The 24,955-nt window shown below is 42.8% G+C and overlaps 1 protein-coding gene across 5 annotated transcripts in view; it reads right to left on the bottom strand.

Moving 5' to 3' along the window:
• The window catches only part of LCP1 (lymphocyte cytosolic protein 1), a 34,512-nt gene extending 21,128 nt beyond the window's left edge, over nt 1-13,384 (bottom strand). For 3 of the 5 annotated variants that reach the window (XM_026856907.1, XM_026856935.1, XM_026856943.1), the window contains exons 1-3: nt 10,608-10,818; nt 1,873-1,963; nt 24-172 (exon numbers count right to left, since the gene is read on the bottom strand). In XM_026856907.1, the coding sequence (XP_026712708.1) occupies nt 24-172; nt 1,873-1,939 (216 nt within the window). In that variant the 5' untranslated portion in view covers nt 1,940-1,963; nt 10,608-10,818. Of the gene's footprint in view, nt 1-23; nt 173-1,872; nt 1,964-6,875; nt 6,963-10,607; nt 10,819-11,900; nt 11,904-13,280 lie in introns of those variants that run through there. The other 2 variants (XM_026856924.1, XM_026856915.1) reach the window with 2 other exon arrangements.
• Between the last annotated feature and the right edge of the window lie 11,571 nt (nt 13,385-24,955).

The raw sequence follows: 24,955 nt of genomic DNA, 5'->3' as shown, positions 1-24,955 counted from the left end.
ATCCCATTTGGCATATTACTTACTGAAATAAATTCATCAAAACTGATCCTGCCATCCCCTGTGGTCAAATTCTGAATTATTTCTCTGGCTTTATATCCTGGGAGAGGGAGATTGGCTGCCTTCAACACATCTGTTAAATCATTGGCATGGATGAAGCCGTTCCCACTGATATCTGCAAAGATTAAAGCAAACATTTAGATTCTACATCAGCCCAATGAAATTTTATGCACACAAAGGCTGTTGTTTTTATTTTACCAGAGAAGGGTACATTATATACAAAGATTTGTTATCCTGAAATCCAGTATTTTCAACCACTGTGGTGTCATTCACACTCAAGAAAAAAGTTACGACCACTATTTATCAAAAAAACCCTCAGAGCGGTGAATTTATATGTTTTAGACATATAATAATATCCTACCAAAGCTAGGTTTAGATGTATGTAATTTAGTTTCCAAGCTTAACATGTAGACAAATGTGATTTATAGAGGGACCATCCTGTCTACAGAACAGCTAAAGAAAATGGAGTTGACACAATACAGAGTTACACCTTACACATGTATTCATAACTTGTGATTTTGGCCTGTTTTCTGCATCTAGTATCATCAGAAGTCATGAGTTTAGAGGCTTGGAACTGCATATGGTCATCCTTAGAATAAAAACTTGGGTGTTTCTCTGTGATGATGCTAACATGGATAGTCTTGCTGAGCCTGTTGCAAGATCCAGGGGAGGATTTTATGAGAAGATCATCAACACAGGTTAAATCGTCCTTTCTTCAACACCAGTTTGTGTAAATCTCCACAGATAAAAAAGGAAACTGAATCTATCATGTGGAGAGTTTGTGTTATAACACTACGGTTATGTACATAATTATATAGTTATATATGGTTATATATTTATATTTGTTTTTTAAATATCTGTGTATTTCTTGTTCTGCAGGCTCTTTTTCCCCAGCCCAGATGCCGAGGTGATTTCAAAGGAACTCAGCTCTCCGCATCAGTGGCATGGACTAATACAGATGGCAGAGAGCACCCTATCCATTTCTGAAGTTGTGCAACAGACGGATCTGGACTTGGAAAGAGAAATGTCTGGGAGAGGAAGGACAGCTTCCTTCCAGGATTTGTCTTGTCAGTGCACCAGGTGTACAGAGCACACACCATGACCAGATGCTTTAAGATTTCCAGCCTGGACTACTGTGTGCTCAGAAGTGAAACCACCATCACCTGAAACAGCAAGGACAACTGACTAACGCATAAGCCGACAAGGCTGACAGATCTGCTAATAAAAGTTGAGTTGTGAGATGCACAAGGACCTTTTCTTAGAATTTGGGTAGAAAGTGATGGATCTGCATGACTTTAAAGGAGACAAATCAAATGAAACCTTTAAAGGCTTGAAAAGGAAACACACACTTTAAAAATATATGGGCTTGAGAGGTCATAGTAAAGGGATTACAAATTCTGTAGCCCTTTGCACATTTATCCTCTGCAGACTCTTTCTCCTCAGAAGTAATCAATTTACATTAAAATAAAAACTTTTTACCTTCCAAATAATTTGTTAGGAATAAACAAAGTTCTTAGGAAAACATATTTCCAACATGTTTTTCTGTTTTCTGTACAGCTTTTGAGGTCAACTCATAAATGCTTCTGCTCATTGCCCTGCCATGTCTCTCCGGTAAGAGGCCATTGCTCTGCTGCGTGCTGATGTGGTTTCATCTAGGAGCCCTGCAGTGGCAGGAAAAGGCCTTTCTGTGGTTTCTGTGACACAGCAGATCAGCACTGGAGTAAACACCATTTCCTCATGGCTGACTGGTACATAAGAAAAGAGCCTGCTACCGCTTCACACTTCTGCCATGTCTTTCCTGTTTGCTGTACTCACCGACTTTGCCAAAAGCCTCTTGTAGCTCTGCCATCTCCTCCTCCGAGAAGTGTGCTGTTGACGCCATTTCTTATTTCTCCAAGTGGCAGGTCTGCAAGAAGAAAGCATTTGGGGGTTTTGGTGCCTTTTTTGAGTTTGTAATTGTGATGAAAAAGAGGGGGTTTCACTTGGTTTTGAGCGTCTCGGAGCAGCTCCCCATAGCTGAAAACCTAGTTCCTCTCAGCATCCCGAAAGCAAGTGAAGGGGTAAAATCCTGCGTACATGAGATACAAATCCATGTCCCTCCTGTTGTTTTGCCACACCCTGCTCAAAATTGCGAGTTTTATTTATACTAATTTAACTATTAAATCTTACCTCTGCTAACTTTTGTTTCTCATGGAGAAAACAAACAAAATTGTGCTGGTTCTTCTCGTTCCCCCTTTGGAAACACAATTCACCACGTGCCTTTTCAGCAGCGCTGGCAGAGAAGCAGCAGCCCTGTCTGCTCCTGGGGTTCTGGGCTGGAGTTGGAGCCCGGAGGGATATTCGCACTGCCTACCTCTGCTTACCTAATGAGGAGGCTGGTCACCCTTATGGTGGATGGATGGAGAGAAGCTCCTTCACAAAGTGTTCAGAGCACCAGGTTGGGCTTCCCAGAGGGCTACTTCTCTTCCTGGCTATGGGGAGAGTTTAGGGACTTGTCCCCCAAGGTACCTAAGTCAGTGCCTGAGGTTGGGTGACACTTTAGGAATGGGTGGCTGGAAGGAGATTTCCTGACTTTTGTCTCATCAAAGATATAAAGCAGGAGAAAGGATTAGACTTCCCCTTTCTAGGCACTTTTCTTAATAATCAGAAAGAGAAAGTTTACTTCCATTTGTCACATCATTTAATACACTGCCAGAAGATGTACATTATACCTCTCTTGTTTTTCACGCACCTACTGTCCCTTGCATGTATTCATGAGGAAACTGTTCAGGCAACAGAGTATCTATTATTCTATATTTGTGAGAATGACTCTAGTGTCCTATGTCTCTTTAAGTATTAATTAACCAAGCAACTATTTAAATAGAATAGAATGGAAACCTGAGTTGATCCTAGAAAGTGGTTGCTGTAGCTACAGTGCTCAAATGAGGAGAAAAAAAAAAAATCAGAAATACCTCATTCCCAGACTAAAACCAACATGGCATCCTGGAGGCTTGGATTCTTGGATATAGAAAGATATATAGGGATAATTTTTAAAATTACAGATTTTCTCTAGCCCTCTACAAAAACACAGAGTTGTGTACAGCCTCTCCAGGCTTCAGATTAATGCTATCCTGAACTGTCTGTGAGAACCACTATGGATTTGAGGCTTTGAAACAGTCCAAAGGCAATCTCATGGGGTTAGCTTTTTGTCTGCTGTCTCCCTGTAGTATCACGCACCCTTTTTCTGCCTCATCACTGTGATTTTAGGGTGAGAACAGCTTCCAGAGAAACATCTGTTCATTCACTCCAACCTTCATAAATAGAGAAATGCAGCATAATCCATAACACAGTCGCTTTTGGGGCACGAGAACCCAAGTGTAGTTTTCAGCACAACAGTGACAGTGGTTTCTACTGAAATACTAATAAAATATTGAAAGTGAATCTAGCCACCATACTTTCAAGGATTACCTGTAAAAATCCCTGTGATCCACTAGCAATGTGTGTTATGTAGGGTAAAATTAGATCCATAGTCTTCCTCCTTCATCCTGGTATCTTTCTTGTTTCTGATTCCTCACTACCAATCTTATTCTGTTGCATGCTGTATATTTTTGCAACATGTGGATTACCTAAAATGCACCTGGACACATGAAAATCTTACACTACCAGCAAGAAAATCTACATTCCACTGGAAGATCACCCCTTCCAGTTCAGTCACTTGATCAAGCAATATAATTGGCAACAAAACTTTTAATAGCATTAAGACTGTTCGAAAGCCTAACAGATAAGAAACACCACAGGTTGTTGCCTATAACATTACTTTTGCAGACAGATTTATAACATTGACAAAAAAATATCACCAACATAAAATGGACTTTTCTTGATTGCATAAGAAGTTGTGACCTCTGATGAGTAACTAACTGATCTGTTAAATACAGAGAATCCTCTTAATAGCATATTTGTTTCCACGTGTGCATTTATACAAATAATACATTTTTGTATTGAAGGGCTTTGCTGTAATGAACCCTTCTGACATTTTTTTTAGGTCAATACTATCCACTCTTGTAAATATGGCTATGCTTAGCTGAGAATTCAAATGAATCTCTGCACCAAGCATGAGAACTGCTCCTCAGTCACCCTAGAAGTAGTTGTACTTGGGTGATGGAGGTATCACGACTGCCCATTCCAACATGCAACTGAGTTTCTTCTGCATTTTCATCCCTGCAGCATCTCTTGATTTCAGCCTGTCAGCTCCAGTACCTAACATCACCTGGTATCACTGACTAAAAGTCCACTCTCTGATAGATTAGCTATCAGCAAAACCAAGATTTTGAAAGTCAGCAGCAGCTGTGAGGAAAGGTCTTGAACTTGGCATGATCAAAGATCAGTGAAAGAATTGATGTTCCTTAGAGAGAACAAGATGAAAGCCAGCACATGCTCAGATGTGGAGGCAGGACAGTGAGGGGAAGGCAGCTCCACAGGTCAGGGCAAGAAAGACAGGGAACTGCCAACAAGAAAGAAATGGAAGGTAATAAAAATTCAGAAGGAAAATAAAACACTCCATGATAAAGGCTGAGCTTCAGAAGGCATCAGGACATTGGGATTAGACACTGCCTGGAAGTGACACTTCATACTTGTTTGCCAAACAGCATAAACCTGCTATTGCAAAAGCAAAAATAAAGTTGTGCAAATACTCTCCTTCCTCCCCAGAAGACTGTTGAGTTACACATTAATGTAAAAAAGGGAAAATGGTCTAACCTAAGCTGCTGAGAATTGTAACAAACTGATATCAAAAGAGCCTCTACAAAGCACTCCCTTTCCTGCTGTCATTTCCAAACCAATGCATTACGGCCATGCCATAAAGCCTCCTTTTATTTGACCTTATCCTCAGAGGAAACCTGACTATCACACTGATGTTTTAAGAGATGTAATAACAAACTACTTTCAGTCTGAAATATAAAGGAAGATCTAAAATAATCACAAACCTGAATGTTACTGCTAAATTGAAACACAGAGATATTGATGTTCTTTCGTCCCTTTCGATTTTGAATCCATAGACTGAGAAGCTGACTGGTTATGTATTACTTGGCAAAGTGTGCACCCACAATGCAATATAAATAATAAATGGCAAAGCCATTAAAACCTAAAGGTCTCCAGGACTTGTATTAAATTGTTACCTTGTTTCATATTTTCCTCCACTTCTCTGGTGTTTAAGCTGGTGCAAGCAAGGCAATGAAAACTTTAGAGATGTGAAACTGCACTTTACAGCTAGACATAAAGTTGTACCTTTCCCCAAAGCAAAAAAAAAAGCAAATTTCATGGGGCAACACTATATTTCACAAACACATATTTAAGTCATCAGGAACAATTTAACTGTGAATTTGGTGCTGAGAAAGTTGAATAAATACCAGCTCTTTTCCTCATTAGCCTTCCCTTCCTAGCTGACATCAAAGAGGGACCACCAGCAATCTTCCCCCAATGCTCAGCCTGCCCGGGACAATGACACCAGCATGCAGGAATAAGAGAAGTGGCCTCAGAATTGTGAAGAAACTCTTGTGATAGATCTGAAGTGTCTTGCATGCCAGAAAAATATAAAGGAAAAGGGAGTATCCTGAGCATATGCAATCTTTCTTTCCATATTTCTTGCACCTTTGGGGCCCTCCTTATTCCTGGTCACACATCAGAATATCCCTGATAGGATATTCGTCCTCAGAAATATTTCCCTCTACCTTTCTCTCATAAGGTTCCACACATAAGTCCATATATCTATATGCATTTCTGTTCAAACTATGTGTCTCAGTCACCTGATTTTCTACAGTATGGAAGGGCTGAGGATGAGACAGGAAAGAGAAAATGTATGAGTTAGACTGTGATAAACACTTTCCTTCTGGAGACAAGTTTTTGTCACTAAGGGGTGAGAAAAAGAGAAATTACTCAGTGGATCTCATGTTGAAAGAAGAATCAATGCTATAACCACAACAGTGTGGCCTGGAAGTTCCTCAATTTTAAAGTTCCATCTTGTGCTCATTGGCAAAAAACTTCAACTAAAATGCAATAGGCAAAGCCATCTTATTGACAGTCAGCCAAACATATTCTTTTGCATAATCGAGAATAGTTCATCTCCCAATCAAACTTCATATTCTCAGCAGACTTGCTATTACCATGCTTCTCTCATATATATTTTAATTCTGTTGTTATTCCTACAGTTCTGATCAAAATTACGTGCTTGTATCCCTGCATTAGCAGGGGGATGCATAGTGCACACAGAGCAAAGTAGGATAGTAGCATTCATGTTAAATTTCCCCAGCCTTACTGTCAGTTTGGAGCAGTGGCAATATCCAGCCATCTTATACAAACAAACAATCATTCCCATCTATGTTCTTTATTCTTGGCTGGTGTCACAGATTCCAGGCAAACTGTGTGGACATTTTTTTTGTGACAGGTTTTTTTCTGCTAATGATGTAAGATAAAAACTAATATCCATATGCATCTTCCTCCCTGTTGCATTATTCAGCTAGGCAGCTACTCACCATGACTGACAGCATCAGCAAATACCATCAGGTTTTGAACCTGATGCATTTCTTACATAACAACTTTGAAAATAATTTAAAAGGAGAAATCGTGAAATCTTTGAACATGTGAGGTGGTTCATATAAAAAAAAGTTTGTATTTCAAGTTGTGCACTTAGTGTTATGACTATTTCCCTATTTAAACAGCTATAGATAACACATGAATAGGAGGTTTTTCTAATTTCCTCAAAGATGCTGAGCTAAATTTTATATCCCAGAGTAGACAGAAACATACTTGGCTTTATTAGCAAGGTGTAACTTGGATTACAGTACCTTCAATCTGGGTGGGATCTTCCTGTTTAAATCAGCATACAAAACACAGAGAGGAACCTTTCTGAAGTTATGGCAAATAGTTCCTCCCTGGTGCATGGTAAAGATTCACAGTTTAGCCCACAATAAATGACAATCTTTGCCTCAAAGGCATTTTAAAACTGGTGCCTGCAACAGCAAAATCTCATCGTGTATGCAGGCACAGGCATTACTAAACTGTTGCATTTCACATATTTTATTTCCTATACAATCTGAAGAAACACAGAAAAAAGACATTTATCACTGTTCAGAAACATGGTGATGCCCATGAGTTATTTTCTTAATGTTCTGTTTTATAAAAGACCTTATTTGTCAATGTGATACTCGAGTCCTAAATCAAATATGAGCCAACAAGGTTTAGGATGGGAAAATCCACAGAGTTTGTAAAGAAATGGAGATGTCTTTCCAATATACCTCACAGTGGCAGGGAGTGCTAATCCTTCAAGGAAACAAAGACACTGAAGAAGCAGAGCTGTGAACCCATAAATACTCTCCTGTCATTTATCTGTCACATACATCCTACAAGGGACACAGTATATATGTGCATATTATTTTTCAATCAGAGTATGTAGAATTTTTCTTTAAAAAGAAAAAATTTATCCAGTACACTACATTTTTTGTTGAGTCACTTATCTTTTCTATCCCTTTACCAACACAAGCTAGCTAGTTTTAAAGTAAAAACATTTTCCCATAGAAAAAGGAACATTTTGATTCTCAAATGTTTTCCAGTGATTTTTTTTTCTTCTTTTTTGGCCAAAGCTGGTTTTCAAACGAAGCCAAATTGACAAACAGCTTCAGTCATGCGGCAGATGTCCTACTTGGTGAGGAAAGCCCTGCCCCACCCAGTTCCACCTTCGCTCAGTAAGATGGGGGAAGAGGAGAGCATCTACAGGGGCTGCTTTGGATATGGGCATGAGGAGCTACCCCACCTCTCTCCCATCATGACTGGGGTGGCAGATGGGACACAAAACCCTGGGCAGACAGGTAAAAGCATCTGTTGCTATTCCTGTGAGGTAGTCATGGTACTGCATCCTGATAGCAGAAGGTTGGGTCACGAAGTACTGACTCAGTCCCAAATACCCTGTGAAAGCTGGTATCTGATACAAGAAAAGGAGAACACGGCCTGTGTTTCCAGCTTGTTAGCAGGAGAACAGTTCCTCTGTAGATGGAAAATATTAAAAACATGTTCCAGCTGTAAAAAGGAGGTGGATATATTATTTTTAGAGATTAAATTATATTTGCATTTGACTGATTCCACCTGGATTTATGAATCTGTTGCTGTTGCTTCCATGCCAGGAGTTGTGTTCTGTCCTCAGCTTTGCAAGACTCTTCACTGATTTCAGCAGGGATTCATAGGGGCTTAGCAAGCCCCTGAGTGATCACGCCCTTCCACCCACCAAACCAGACCAGAAAGTGGAGAACACATCTGAACATAGCCCTCCTTACTGACTGTCCTGCTGCTTGGGACTCCCTCCTGCAGTGGTGCCATGCTGGGAGCTGTAGGGTCTCTGGTGTGCAATGGGGAACCAAAGCAGGAACTGGAGCAGCAGGACACACAGTCCTCCTGTGCCCCTTTACTCTGAAGAATAATTTGGCTAAAGCCATAAATAGCATGGTTGCTTAGCCACCGCCACGGGGCACCCCTCATGGCTCGCATGCCACTCTTCTCCCCATGGGCACTGCCTCCATGTCCAGGACACCCTACTTGTCTCACCTGGGGGTGGCTATTTATCTCCTGTCCTACAGCTTTCCCTTTTGATAACTGCAAAGATGCACAGAGTGACCAATGCAAAGCCCCCTACTTCATCTTGCAGCACAGCTGGTTTCAGTGTCCTAAGTACTATTTAATTTTTCTTAATAAGTATTTTTCATTTTGACAGATATTTTACATTTTTGTATCAGCATTTCACTGGAGTGTGCTGTTTTGTATGAAATGGCTAAGAGTATGAAAATCAGCTACATTTCTGAATGCACTGTACTCTCCTGACCTTCACCATCTCCTTCCTTCCCCTTTACTCAATCTCTTTCTAAAGTTCTTTCACACTTCATAAAAAAAAAATGGTGATTACTTTTACTGTACGATTTCTATCAAGATAGCTCTGCTCCATGCTACACAGCTGCATTTTAAGCTGCTCATGACTGAAATCAGAAGGACATGGGATTAAAAAAATTGGTAGCATAATACAACGTGATGGAGTGTGTGGTACGTTCTGTGAGCAGGGAGAGAGAAGCAACACCACTAGACTTGTTTAAGTATAATGAGTTTCATAGAGACTCCCAAATATTTTATAACCATAACAACATTCAGTCCAAATGCTTACTTGGTTTCAACTAAGGAAGAAGATTCAAAACCAGGAACAATACAACATTTTTTTGATCTATTGTGTGAGCCCTATCTTCAGCTTCTGAGCGAAGTAAATCTGGACTTCATGGTCAGGACTGAAGTAGAAATCCCCACTCTTGTTACCAGCAGGCGGGCAGGTATTTCCCAGTCCCTCCTGGCTCGAGCATCCCTCCTCCATGGAGTTTCCCACCACAGAGGGGGTTTCCACATCTTCTGTCCGCTCAGGAGAGCTTCCCCGGCCTCATCCTTGAACCCCTGCAGAACCTCTGGCCCCATCTCGGGAGGGCAAACTGCTCCTGTGTGACCAGGAAGGGGGAGGAAGGTGATACATGCTGGAGTTTCTCTACATGAGAGGTTTCAGGGTGTGATCTGCTTTTATCAAGACAATCAACCAACCATCTCCTGAGCACCCATCTGCACTGCTGATGGCACAATCTCGCTTGCCATTTGCTAGAGATTATCTTCACTTGATATCTGCAGCAGTAAAGAATCAGCCAGCCAACGTTGTCTGTGACTTTGGCTACTCTAACAAAGACCTGAGGTCCCACTCGCTTGAAAAATCAAGTTGCTCACAGGCTTAAGGGTCAGTTATACAGACAGCATTCACACTAAACCCACGTACTGAAACCACTATCTGACAAAACCAGCAAGTCTACTGCTCTTACAGAGCAAAAAGTTAATCCCAAAGGTCCCTGTTCACAACACTACCAGCTAAAATATCTGTAGACGTTTGTAAGTCACAGTTCATCTGCAGCCTGAGCTGAAATCTCCAAAACAAGGGACAAGCCTGACCAGCCTCAACAGTCAAGATCTTAAAAGGCAAATGTAATGTTAGGACCATCCCACATCACTGAGTTTACAGCAAAAGTCCCTACTACAATCAAGCTCCATCACGAATCAGTTTTATTTTTTTCTCCGGTGAGTAAAATTACATTTACAAAAGCCTAGTATAAATGTTCTAAGTCAGCAGAGTATATTGTAAACACTACAGGCCAAACCACTTTAGCTTTATGAATCAGTGCTTTTCATCACTGGAATTATAATTACATTCTTACAGGTATCCACTCTGTAATCTAAATAATGGCTTCTTCCTTTATCACACCCTGCCAAACTAATGCAAATTCAAAGACTATCACTCAGCCAAAGGCCACTCTGCCCAATTAAATCCATCAAACACTTTCCTGAAGGTTAGTAGAAATGCTGTGCACAAGACAACTGGAAAATGCTTCATGCTAATACAGAACCTGCGCTGCTTTTTCATGGCGACCACAATTTCCTGTGCAGTTAAACTGCTCGTACACTCAGTGAGTGAGGGCGGTTTGCTAAAAAAACAGCAGGTGCTGTGATCTTACCTCCCAGGCTCAAGCGGTGGGTCCAAACTACCAGAGCAACAGCTCAACAGCTGCAAATCCAACAGAAAGGGAAGAACTTCTTAAAAAAACCAAACTTTTTGTAGGTTGGGGAACTGCAAAGTAGTATGTCGAAACAGGTTGCTGCGTGACTAGGAAAATCTTCCTTTCCTGTAGAGCAACTAGTCAAGCCCAAGACTGTGAGCCCAAGACTGAGCTCAGAGAGGGAAGTGACTGGTGACAAAACGTCATAGTGAAATAGATTTTGTCTTTATAAGGAAATTTAGCATTCTCTGGTCTCCCTCTTCACCTTGTTACTCCTACAATAGGTCCACTGCTGGGTACCACTTCCTCTCAGTTTTACCCCCTTTGGTTCCGTTCTCTCTCACTAAGCACAGGCATGCATGAAGGCATAGACAAAACGCCTTCTCTCGTCGGTGATAAAAGTAGCCATGTTTTAAAATTGCATAACAACAAGGTCTGCAGTCCTGCTCCGAGCTCAACGAAAGGGTGGTTGCAAAGTCAGGCTGGGGTGCTCGGAGCAGTGTCTCCAGAAATGGAGGCTCCTCAGCATCTCTAGGCAACCTCTGTCCTTGCTGTGAAAACTTTTTTCCTTGCGTTGTGGTTGGAATTTCCCTTGATGCAACTTGCAACCTTTTTATTCTCAGTGTGCACCTCTGACAAAGGGCTGGCTCCATCATCTCTACAAGCTCTGATAGAGCTAAACACCAAGAAGTTCCCTCTCAGCCTTCTCTCCGGGCTGAACAAGTCCAGCCCTCTCCACCTCTTCTCGTATATCATGTACTCCAGCCCATGACCATCCTGGTGGCTCTCTACAAAGCCTTTCTCGTACAGGGGAGCCTCAAACAGGACACAGGGCTCCTCACGCTGCCTCACAACTGACACTGATTTCAAGGACACGTTTCCCAGCTAAGATGAGGGTCAAGTGTAAAAGTGCTCGATGGATGCAAACATTAGCTGTCTTTCAACCCCGGTAATGCAGAGTTGCAGAAGCTTTAACAGAACTGAAAACACAGCATCAATAGATTAAAGTGATTCATCAACCCCATGGGGATTTTAAGAAATGTCCTGCCCTACAGCAAAATTCCCACCACTTTCCACAGCCTGAAGAATCAACCTTCAGCTTTTTTAACAACTTCTGTTCTTTTACCTCTGAAAACAGGCAGCTGAAAAAATAACCAAACTGAATGGCTTTAACGAAAAAGCTGTCATTCATGATTCATCAGACTTGCTGGACCATCAAGTACATGCTGATGTAGAAAGCTTCAGGAAAACCTTCTCATCAACTCCAGAGTTAAGATCCATCCTTGAAGCACTGTACATTCACTGTATTCAGAATTACATTGTAACATGTTCTAGGCACTTTTTATGATCTATTTATTTCTGTTTCTCTCCACATCTCCTTGAATGCTGCAATATCTTTTCTGTGATGGAGAAGAGGGCACCAAATAGATGTAAGGGCATGCCTTACATCTAACATCTTACTTACACAGGAAAACTAGGGGTGGGTGTTTCCTTATCAGAGATGTTTGCTAAGCACTCTTAATGTCCTCTCTTGAGTTATTATAGCTTATGCAGAAGGTAGGCAAGGGACTCAGATTTTCCACACTAGTGTATTCATCTCAGACTGAGCTCCATACTGTGTCATCAGTACACTTGTTCATACCAGTAGGCACCAGCTGTGGTAAAACAGTGCTTGAACAAGCTTAGAAATAAAAGGACAGTGGGAATTAAAGTATGATGGATTTATAAGGCAAATATAAACAAAAGATTCTGATATATTTGCCATGTAGACCATGGATGCACTTCCCTTTTTCTGACTCATTTCAAGACCTACTGGAATGTCACTGTGTATACCTAGTAACGCCGCCGTCTCACCAAATGTTATTAAACTGAAGTAGTCTTTACATACAACTCCAGCTGAAGTCTTGTCATGACCACACACTATTTAAATTCTGCCCTGTGCATCCTTGAACCACCACACAATTAACAATTTTATTAGGCAGCATTGAAATACATTTAACTAGTCTGGTGCAATAGTTAACTCCTACCTGTACCTGGTTAACTTGTACCTGGGTCATGTCCGTTTATGGTATTGCTGGCAGTGTACAATTATATGACAACAATCTCTCTAATGTCATTTCTTACATGGGGCAGGATACTTCAGGCAATCATTATAGCAGCAATTTCCTAGAAGTGTGTTGAATCCTAATTCTTCAATATAAATAGCTTGCATTTTGCAATGAAGTCTGCTTAGGGTTAGCAACGGGCTAGCTGGTGTTACAATAGGATGTACTGTGATACCGAGTTATAATACACTTGACCACTCTTGGGGCCAAAATCCCAGTGCAGCTACTTTGAGATTTACTTGCATGAAAGGCAGAAGTGTTAGAAATGGGTGTTTCTCCAGTTACAGGAAAAGATATTAGGAAACAGCTGAAATGACTGTCTGCAAATTAAGTACCATAAATTAACACCCACCGTGTCTAATCTCTCACAGAGGAAGGACTATAATTATAATTAGACCATGCCCCTGAGCCACAGCTGAACAGGTCAAAACCAATACTTTCCCCTCTGTTGTCACAACTAAAATACTTCAAAAGCTTTGCTTCTTATCGTCCCTGTGCCTGAGGGACCTTTCTTTCCACTTAACACTTGCAACACTGACACTCTCATCCTGCTGCCGTTGTAACGCAGCCACACTTCACTGCAAGCCAGCCAGACCGTGTCACCACAGGCTTCAAACCCTTTCACCGCTTTTTTCCTCCTCCCCTGCAGCCTCAGCTCTCCTCTGCCTCTGGGTCAGCCCCGCAGCTCAGAGAGGCTGCGCGCCTTCACTCCTGCCTCCTTGCCTGCCGGTGGCCTCTCACCTGCCTCCCCTTCATCCTTGGTGTCTTGGGGAGCCTTAGGAAGTGTGGTGACTGCCTGCTTTCCCTCATCATCAAGCTTGGAAATTTCTTAGCAAGGTAAGCAGCAACTCAAAAAGCCTGCAGGAACCATTGATCCAGTTTCTGCCAATGAATGGGAATTATATTCAGGGGAACTAGGGCATCTGCCTAAGAAGAGGTACAGCAGCTTCATATTGCTTGGCAGCACTGTGTTCTGGCAGCCTGGAGGGGGTTTGCAGAGATCCCAAACTGAGGAGGGAGTTGGGGTCTGTTGTAGGTGAACAGTTTACTTGCGGGAACTAGGGAAGGGTATTCCTGCGGTGGCCTTTTCTGGCATGATCACCTCTTGGCTCTTGCACTTGTAACTGCCCACTGCAGACTCCCAAGACCTCTGCCTTCCTCCAGGCCGCTTCTGCTTCAGGGTGTGAGTTTCTCCAAAAAACATTATTTTTGCAAAATCACATTCATATAATGCAACGCTTTCCTTGCCACTGCTGATACAGTCATGGGTTGTGGATATGTCCTCCATCCAAGAACACACATGGGAAGGATGGGAAGGGTGTGGTGGAGAGCTGAGCAGACACAGCAGCCCAGATCTTCCAAGCTGACAGTAGAAGCTTTCTTTTAATGACAGCACAATTTTAAAGGAACCCTTTGAGGGGAACCTCCTGGTCCATGAAAAACTAGAGCAAATAAAAATTAATGGAAATTATTTCAAATTGATCTCATTTAAACAAATAATACATTGCTCCTGTATAAGTACAGAGGACCTGATCTAATTCCCACTAGTTTGATGAGATCTGAATCACACCTTTATTCCATGTGACCCTGTTCTTATTCCTCTTAAAGCCAGTGACACTTCCTGTAGCCACTAGTGATTTAGGTACCAAAGTCCCTGCCTTGTTTCTGAAAGTGGACCCCGAGAACTTAAATGCTGTTGAAAGGTAAATGAGTCTTTGTGAAGCAGGATGTGATAACAAGTGCTCAGGTGGGGGGAGGTAATTTGAACCACTGCTGGGACTGTCTATATTAGCAATGTATCCTGAAATGCCACGTGTGATCTCTGCAGAAGAGATAATACTAAAGACTGGGGGCTTTGCAGAACGCATGTGAAAATAATACCTTTTATGCTGTATTCTTCCTGCATTACATCTGCCAGAAAGAACACTGAGAATACAAAGCAACGGTGGGTGACCACATTGAACCTTTCCTAACATGGATACTGAGGTCTTCTGGGGTTGGAATCATGGTATCATGAAATAACTGTTGGTGCAACAAGAGCATCTCACTCTTTGTCTCAATCCGTTTGTGCAGGAAGGAGTGGGGCAGACCTACCCCAACAGGGCTTCACCTCCAGCTGGAGTCTGCCACTGTGCTCTCCCTCCCTGAGACACGGGATCTCCCACCCCCATGCAACCACCGCCCTCCATGCCAGGACCCACCAACCCCCATGGACCTCTTGTACTGGTGTTGCCAGTGACACCCTGCACAGCTGCTGCATGGAGCCAGAGAAGAGAGACAGTAGCAAGGAGGGTGATGGCCCATACCTATCCAAATGCGAAGAAAATTAAGAGAAACCTCTGCCACACAGCAGAGCTGGCAGCCTTGAGTGTGAACCTGCAACAAGGCATTTACACTTGGGCAGAGAGGGACATCTAGGCTTGTATATTGGCACATCTGGAGACAGAGGAATGTAGAAAGAAGTTCCTTCATCTTGAAAAGCATGGTTTTGGTGGGGTCAGTCTCAGAAGCAGTGGGTCTCCAAACCTCACCCTTTCCCCTGGAGCTGGGCACAGGTATGACCAGGAGGATGATATCTCCATTAAATCTCGGCTGGGAAGCTGGTTTATGATCTACATGCTTGTGTAGCTTTCAGTTTCCAAACCCTTAACTGTGAAAACCTGTCTTGTCAGTCTTCTAAGGAAATCTGTATTTCAGTTTCATTATCAAAGTGTCTTATTTAGGGACCAAAATGAGCCACAAAGATCAAATAAACTAGACTGTTTCCACAAAGCAAAGCAAAAGATCACTCCTAAGCACGGGGTACAACACACAACCAGCCTAGAAAGATTTACACTCCCCAAACATATGTGCAGGGGCCTAGGAGAGACAGTGTCTGCTGGCAGAGGAGGAGGTGGGGCAACAGTCAATCACTGGTCTTGGAGCAGGTTGTTCCCTCAGCAGAAATAGCCAAACATCCCTGTGAAATAAAAAGCAGAAAGCTTGGAGGCTGTGGATGAACTTTGGGCTGTCAGACTTGGTACCAAATTCCCAGAGTCATTTTCTTCAAAGAGATCTCTCACACTGAAGTGACTCTGTCTGAAAGTTTTCCTTACGGCCCAGTCGCAGGCCCTTGCAGTAAGAGCTTACTTAAAAGGTGTAAGGAACAAGATTAATTTACTCAAGCAGTCTGAACTTTGAAGGAGAGTCATTTAAGCAAGTGAAAAATGAAATAGCAGGGGAAGAAAACCCTGTAAAATGAAAACAATGATAAATAAATAACAGGAAAGTGTACACCCCACTACAAATTTAATAGGCTACACCCAGCCATGAATTATTGAGCAGAACCATCCATTTGCTGCAATGAGGAGTACTAGTGAAATATTAATAACAGTGCATGAGCTAATCTTAGGTTTTACTTGGTAGGAGAGAGAGAAGAAGAGGTGGGAAAAGCCTCGCCACTGAGCCACAGCCTGCGGCCAGCCCCCAGGTCTGACTGCAGCAGGAGGAGGCACAGGGCACCTGCTCTCCCAGGAAAGCACCTGAATCCCACATTTTGAACAGAGACCAGCAGTGACTGCCCCAGCTGATAAACCCATCTCAGGACGCATATGGGTCTAGAAGTGCCATTTGCAGAGGCTGTTGCAACAATACTGGCTATCATGTTGTTGGGGTTTTTTTGCACCCCTATGAAAACCAGAGTCTTGGCTAGATCCTGACTTGGCCCAAAATCTGTTTTCTAGCTGTTCTAGTTCTCTTTCAGGAAATATTTCATCTTTGTGATGGGGGGGAAAAGTATGAAAATGTGACTTTGGTGGCTCAGGTGGCCAGAGGCTTATAAAGAGTAAAAAGCATGGAGAAACAGATGGAAAAAATATTTTATTTTTAATTATAATGACAGTTGTTTTTGCAAAGCTGGAAGGAAACAAAGTCATGATTTTTGAAAATCTGGATCTGGTAAAATCTGTCTCATAGTTAACCAATCTTCACATTTATCTATTACACTTACAGCCTCAATCTCAGTTTTTGGTAAGTGAACTGTAGGTGGCTTTGGCATAGTAGCAAAATGGGCTTCCCCAGGCCCCCGCCCCTGCCTGCTACCTGGGTGCAGGGCTTCGCTGTGTGCCCAAAGGCAGCTGTCGGGGCAAAGTTCTGCTGGTGCCACCATCCCACCTCCAGAATTTCAAGAACCTGTCTTCTGCTGCAAACTGGTGCGATAGCAGCAAAAAACTATGACGATTATAAATGAAGCTGCTCTCCTGAACAAGTTCTTCATGGGTAGTTTTTTTGCCAAGAAAATAATAATTCCATTTCCTTTGGATCCAGATGAAAATCTGCACACAAACACGTGTAGGACTGAACACAACATTGTGTGCATGCAGGCTCACTTGCATACATACCTCCTTGAATACTCTATCATGTTTTGATTTTATATGTTTTTAAATGCTGGAAATTTTAACCTCCTATGCTCTTTGCTTTGCTTTTAGCTCATTTTTCATTTTTTTGACTCAGCTTCTTTAAAAGCTATATTCCTCTATCTCTTCCTCTTTTTATGGCATATTTCCGTTTATTCTCTCATTTTCCCTTTGCAGATTTTCTGTATTTTTTTCCTTCTTCCTCTATCTCTTGCCATTTTGTTACTCCCTGACTCCTACCCTAGCAGTTTCTGATCAGTTGCTCTCATGCAGTGCTCTTCTGCCAGTGTTCTTCATAATATTTCTAAGGGTATTCAGCTTCACTTCTTTTTGCAGCCTCCCGCCAGCATCTTCCAATCCTGGGCATAAATGGCCTGAAATTCTGCATAGAAACTGATGCTCAAATATCTGTACAAGCAGTTATTAGTTCCCTGTGAAGAGAGGAAGTTTGTGTCCCTCAGGAGGAACTTGCTGTGCTCTTACAGCACATCCAAAAAAAATCTCAGTGCAGAATCTGGATATCAAATGCCCAAACTGAGGGGGGTTCATTTCCAGCCTTGCCACGGTTGTGTTTGCAGACAGCCCTTCTTCTGGCTCTGCACTGGGGGGACTTGCCAACCTCTCATGGGTGCAGTATGAAAGCCAGCGCTGGGCTGACCGTGTCCTGTGCTGGGGGACAGTCTTTTGCTCAGAAGGAACAAGTCCTGCATTGACCAGGAAGACCAAACAAAGATTGGGTGGAAGTCTTTTTGGTGGAGACATTAGGCTGGAAATTAAACACAGTGGTATCTGAAGTCAGGCTTTCAACAAAGGTCCTGAATCCAACAAACTCCTTACCTGGAATGTCTATTTTTGGAAAAGGAATGCCTATAAGGCCACACTTTTCCAACAAATGTAGTCCCAGTAATGTTTTTACACAGTGATTAATAAAACCTCTGAGTCAGAGCTTGTATCTGGGATGAATCCCTTCCATGACATATGTAAACTAACAAATATGAGGGGAAAAACCTTGGGAAGGGGGAGACATTTCTGCCTCTCTCTACATGATAGCAATCATCAACGCCAGTTACACCTGGTCTTAGCTGTAATTCTGCTTCATCCCAAAACCCAGTTATGATTCCTTCATGTTTTCAGTATTAGCTTTGTTTATCTCAAATAAGCAAAACCAAGTTTTTCCTTGCTTTTTTTCTTTTTTTTTTTCCATCTTGCCAGTCACCTTCCTGTCCTTGTGATTGGCACTGATACCTCTTGGAAGCTCAGCTGAGATAATAAGGTTGAAGGGATGTGGATATGCTCTACAAAGCAATTGAAGGGTTTTCATCCAAAGGCATGTTCCTATTCTAAGAAGTCTATATAGAGCAGTAGCTGGGCTTTGACAGTAAAAGTGGCTAAGACTGAGAGGCTCTGCACAACTGAGCAAAAGTTTGAGGCAGCTTGGACAAGTTTTAGCAAACAACATATTTAGTACCTGACTAAAATACAGTCAGGAAGACCCTCTATATTGGGATAGTAGTTAACAATCATACAGAAGGCACATGTTGTAAAAGAGAAAATTAGACTTAATTTTGCCAACTGCTTAAAGTGAAAAACCTTTGAGGCAACACAGAGAGACAGAAGATCCACCACTCGAAAGCAAGTACCCAAGTGCGAAGTTTCAGATGCGTATCAGGTGGCATGAGTTTGCTCACGCAAGTGCTGTTTGTGTTGTTACCAGAGGGTATCACACAGGAGCTGCCTGCTCTGCTAGGAAACAGGCAGAACACATCCTCAGACAAGCAGAGGAGTTTCTCATCTCTACATCCTCACTTAGCTACTCCATTTTCTGTTCTGTTCTGGCCAGTGAACACTGAAAGCTAGTACCCAAGTAATGCACACCAGTTATCCCAGCAAGTGCCCTCTTTGGGGCACTTTCCTCATGGAAAAAGCATAAACACTTCCAGGCAGCTGCCTAGAAATCCCCTGCATAAACAACCCAAGGAGCAATAGCATTCAGTTATATTCAGCTCTGCATCACACAGGGCATCCTTGCAGGTTACCCCCAAGTCAACAGTGATGTCCATTTTCCCAGGCACTCACTGACTTGTAGGGAGCAAGAGCACACAACCCATCCCCTACACTGAAACCCTGAAAGGGATAGCTTTGCTGCACAGTTTCCATCCCTCATTATACAGCTGAGCCGATGAGCATGACAGCTTTGGAGATGGTCTCAGGCAGATACATTTAGCCCCTTCTCAGATATTTATCAGTGCCTCAAGCAATGAATGGTGAACTCCATCACCTCCAAGCTCAGGTGTTTCCAAGCAGCAGAGGCACAGACCTCTGAACACACTGAAGAGGAAGGAAACCTCTGCAGATGATACCACTGGACAGCTTACGTTGTCACCTGGAAGCAGTATGGACTGGCCAGTATGGACAACCGAGGCATGGCCAGCAGCCCTGCCATCACTCCCCCTGGCCAGACAGCAGAAGCTGTGCCAAGGACAAGACATGGGTGTGCAGGGAGCCTTGGGCTGGGATCGCCCGGTGAGCTGGCGTCTGTCCTACAGCAGCAGGAGTGAAAGGGGAAAGCAGGTGGTCCAGGGGCTGGGGAAGGATGGAGCCAGACGGGCTTCCCAAGAGTCATTCGTGGAAGCTTATTCTCTGCCTCACTCTCCTTTACACACCCCACAGGGGTTAACTGAGGGCACATAGAGGAGGGATGGGCACCAAGAGTATCACCTGAGCTGTAGGATTTCTTGGTGCACCATCAGCATGAGATGATTTCCTCCCACAGCTCCAACACCCCACGCTGCTGGCAGTGTTTTGCATACTCCATAGGCACAAGGACAGAGCCAAAGAGGCTGCATTGTAAGTCTTCTTCAGATCTCCACAGGCAGGATATCTAAGCATCCACCCTGGGGTTGCCAGTCCTGTTCTGCTGAGCATGTTTCCACAGAAGCTGGTGGCAAAGACACACCTGGCAAGCACTGCCATGGGCAATATGTACAGACTGGCCATGGAGTCCACTCCAAAACTCGGGATTAGGTAGAATAAGCCATGTTTCTGATCAAGGTTGAACATGGCCTCAGTCACTGTGAGGCACTGGCCAAAAACTATCCTGGTACCTCAAGTCTGCAGAGAGAAATAGGTAATGCAGCCAGGAATTTTTCTTCTAGAATGCTCCTGGCTGCTTAGCATTTTTCCCTTTGCATCTCTGTGTCTTCTTTGTACCTAGGACTGGTTCCTACAAGGGCTGGAGCCTTCTGACACTGTGGTTCCAGGAATAAAGAAGAACAGAGGATAAGAAAGAAAGCTTCCCCAAAGGGCTTGCACTCTCCAGGATGGAACAGAGAGGGAGGTAAGAGAAACCCAATATAACAGATAGGCAGAAGGACAGTTTGCTCTACCATCATCATTCAGAGAGCTGAAAAGGGTGGGGGAGAAGAAAGCAGGAGCATCTTCAGTTTTTATTTCAATCCCCTTTGCTAGCCAGGGTACACAGGAGAGGTGGAATAAAACTGAGATAAAAGATAAGAACAAATCACCAAATAGCTCAAGGGAAAGAGGGTTCAGTGTCAAGAGTGGCAGGAGCAGTCTGCCTGCTGGCTAAACGTGCTTTGGCTGGTTTAATGCTCCTTCAGGCACTTCTTTGGCTTTTCCCATCTGGTGAGTTATGAGCTTCACATGAGCAGCAATGAGTTTCTCACATGACAGTAACTAAATCCTTTTCTAAATATTAGTGTGGAAACTACCTAAATTTTAGTATAATGAAATATGCTTTTAAGCTCTTCACAGCATTACGTATTACATGACTGAGTAGTGTGTAATGAAATATCCATTTCATGTCAGAAACACTGGACAGCCAAAGCATAGCAGAGCCAGGCAAAGATCTCACACTGAAGAAAATCTCACCAGTTTGCCTGGTCCCTCTCCCTCCTCTGCATGTGAGCTGTTCCTACAACAGAAGAAAAACCCGGGGGTGGCTCTGACAGCCTGCAATGAACCCCTACGAACCAACCTTCTCCAGACTAATTTCCAGAGCAGTAAGACCCACCATGCTCCTGTGCAGCACACTGATATCATAAGCACATCCACAACGGCATGCTGCAAGCTCTGACTTGCAAATCACCTTTAAACAACAGCATTGGCAGGTGCCTTCGCAAAGACTAGATTTAGTTCAGCCTGTTCACATTTCCTCGGTAGTTTCAGCTGTATGTTGTAATCTCTGCTTCCTCCATGGCTGAAGAGCTGTTACCTTTCATTTTAAAAATAAGTGTATTTCCACATCCCAGCGAGGTATCGGTACTGTGGGCTTTCTCTGCTTCAAGTTCAGGGATACCCTTGGCAGGTGCATTTCTGGCCACAGCCACATGAATGAGGACAGCTGGCATGTGAACTATGATGCTCCAGCTACTCTATGCCCAAGGGTATGTTCCAGCAACGAATGTAAGAGGTGTTGATTCATAAATGAGAGAGAAATTACTGTGCATTTACTAAGATCCTGTGTACCAGCTGATCTGCAACCTCTCCACAAAGCTTTGTGGTCTCCCTTCCTTCCCAGTACACAGGTATCTGCAGCCACAAACCCCAGCTTTTACTAAAGGCCATCTTTTCAGCACACCTTCCTACCCACCCTTGTGAAATAAGTTAGCATTTAAGCAAAGGCTGGGTGATTCTGTCCAAAATTTCTGGGACATGCCACTGCATGGCTTCTGTGCACCTGGGCCAACAGAGGAGAGTCCTCACATCTGACCCCAAGAAAGGCTCTGAGAGGAAGGATGAGAGGATAAACACCTGGCAGATACATGGTGGTCACAGCCTAAGGGGATATCTCTCTTGAAGCTACTAGGATTTCTGGTGACCATTGGTTGCGCAAACCCATTTAAGTAAGGGCATGTAACCACTGAAGGCAGAGTAGTGCAGAATTACCCGAGTTTGCTTAAAGAAGCTAGCTCAAATGCTGGGAGCAACCAACCTGCTGCTAACTACTGTATTTTACTTATTTTAAAAAAGACTTATTTTTAACATCTGTATCTGAGAGATCTCCCATGGTTTGAAATAGTGGTCTAACCACTGGACAGTCCTTCCTCTTCCCACTTGCTGCTTTTCTCTGTGGGGCATGTAATTGTGAAAGCAGATGTTGATGAAATCTGGACATTGGGATGCAAATTAGAACTGCAAAGGTGAATGCTTGGGCCTTTGCAGCTTTGCAGCAAGAGTTATCTGAAAATCAGTGTAAATTGCTAATCCTCACCTGAGGGCTGCTTTTGAATTGGTTTGAAAAACTGTGTGTAGCATCCACACAAAAATATTGGGGCTCACTGGTATATCACAGCATTAAGACTGTAATGCCTTTTTAACTGAACACCCAGAATGAAAAGGCAGCAGGGGAAGGGTGGTATTTCTTAAAAAAAATTATTAACAAATACTTTGATTCCTTCTGATACTAGAAATCATATGTAAAACGTGTCAGTTATCCTATTACTTACAGGAGATTGAAGGTGGGTCTAAACGATCTTTAGTAAGGGCATTTTTCTTCTCTGACTGACTATAAATCCCCTTCCCATTTTCTGGGAAATAACTCTCCTTTGGTATCTCTTTTTTGACCTAGCAATCTCTCTGAGGCAAACAGACAATATAAGAACTGCGTTTGCAATATAATAATAAAGAACCTGATTACTACCTCATCCTATAAAACATTTATCATCAAGAAGGAAAATGTAAAACATTATTTTATCTTTGTAGGACTTTTTTTTTTAATTTTGTCCCAAACACCATGTGCATACCAACACCTCCAGCATTACCTAAAGCCCAACAACTTTTGCAAATATCAGGCTTCCTAGTGACATGCATATTCGAAACCAGTTTCTTTTTTAAAAACTTATGGTTGGTGTTAGTTCAGAGAAACACACCATCACGGGCATGGGAGACTTTCAGTGGCCAATGACCTTACCTCATCAGGAAGGGAGTAGCACGGTGCTACTTCCTCCACCCCAGTGTCCCCTTGCACCATGTCTTTGTTACTACTGTGCTTCACACTTCCCGGACAGCAGATGCACCCAGGCTTATCATTTGATGGCACCACACTGCAGGCCTCCCACCAGGTACAGGGGAGCCTGTTCCCACACTCAGAGATGGCTTTTTTACAAGGGCAACCCCACCAGCCAGCTTGGCAAGGCATTTGGGTTTGGGTACCTGGTGAGGAGGACGCTTTCCTTTGATTCTCTGTCTTTTTAGCAAGGGGAGCTTGTCCAAGCCAGGAGTTACTCTGCCTAGCTACAACAGAGCAGTCAGTGAGGACCTGAGGAGCAGGGTCCCAAGCTGATGGGAAAGCATGTTCATGGAGAAATGACAAGGTCGGTATTTTGAAATAGAGTTGTTAGGAGAAACTAAGGGTTTTTTAAAGAACCATAAACTACTTCATTTAAATTCACAGGCAAATTAAATGTTCTGACACTGTTGCTCATTGCATGTCCCTGTTCACATTTCCTGTGTCAATCAAGTTCTGAAGGGAAGCTGCTAAAAGTATACTTGAAATTGCTAATGTACAGGGACCTGTAAAATAAGACATTTAGTTTTAATGTTAGACAACACTTATGTTTTACTACTTTTATTTTTTCCACTATTTTTCCTGTATTTTACTGTAGTGTATATAATTTCATTTATACTTTTTCCTAACTACCCTCTGTAGTCGTTACCCAGATACCCACTTATAAGATGTTTTAAAACCTTTACCTCCTTTCCTAGTAAAGATAAGACAGACCTTGGACAGTCTGAAAAACTCCCTGAGTACATCCGTAATAGCAAGAACCTAAAGAAAACAAGGGCCTAATAAGATGCCAGTGTCATGGTAAGTGCTGAAAGCTGGAACAAACCAGAGCTGAAGGATGGATGAAGTAACTCTATGACCACGTACGGACACTAGAAGCCTAAAGTTCACTAACGGGCAGTGTGAGAAAGGCTAGATGGATCCTTAAGGAGGGGGGAAGACCCTCACTCTATTTTTACTACGCATGCTCAGGCTATGTAAATGAATTTTAAGAATCTATTAGCATAAGACTGCCTTTTCTAAGCAATCTAATGCATATGTATGCTTTTTGTGTATATTAGTAAGAGAGTTTTGTTAGTAAGTGCGGCACTTGTGGTGGAGCGATCCCCAGTGCTGCCCAGTACTGTGAATAAAGGACACCTGCTGAACAGTTGTACTCAATTCTGACTGTTGAGTGAAGCTCTTTGTTTCAGTTCTGATTAACTTTGCTCATTAGAACCAAGCTGATCAAGTCACTAACATGCAACTTACCTCACTGTGCCTGCAAAACATAATTCAAACTATATTCACTTATGTTGTGTGGTCTTTGCTGATTTCTCTAACCTCGAGTGGAAATGGGTGAAGCCCTGAGATCCAGAACCTGAAGACTTCTATGAACTTCTGGTCTGCAGGCCTTCCAGAAAGCCCGGATGCATCCTCTTCTCTGGGACCTTAAGGAGCACAGCCTTCTTATGGTAGCTGTTCAGCACTTTCCAGGGACTGCTCTATTTTTATCATGTCTTAAACTGGGTAATCTGAAATCTAAGTTTTATTTAAAAACTCTGGCCTGGATACACAGGTGAAAAAACTGAGGAGCAAAGTCATGACACCTGCTTGTACATCAAGACAGCAAAGATATGGAAGGGGAAGAAGAGAAAAATAGTCTGCCAAGGCTAACTAATAGGAAACAGTTACATTTTCAAGAGTTTATTACCAATATTTGACAAAAATCTCACAAAGTGAATTTCAGATTTCTCTTTACGGAACTATCAGTCAAGCAAGGACTGTATACAAAACAAC

This window comes from Athene cunicularia, assembly GCF_003259725.1.
Source record: "Athene cunicularia isolate RWA chromosome 1 unlocalized genomic scaffold, athCun1 chr1_part1, whole genome shotgun sequence".
Lineage (NCBI taxonomy): Eukaryota > Metazoa > Chordata > Aves > Strigiformes > Strigidae > Athene > Athene cunicularia.
Note: the sequence above shows the minus strand (reverse complement) of the source record. Positions and strands in the feature narration are given on the sequence as shown.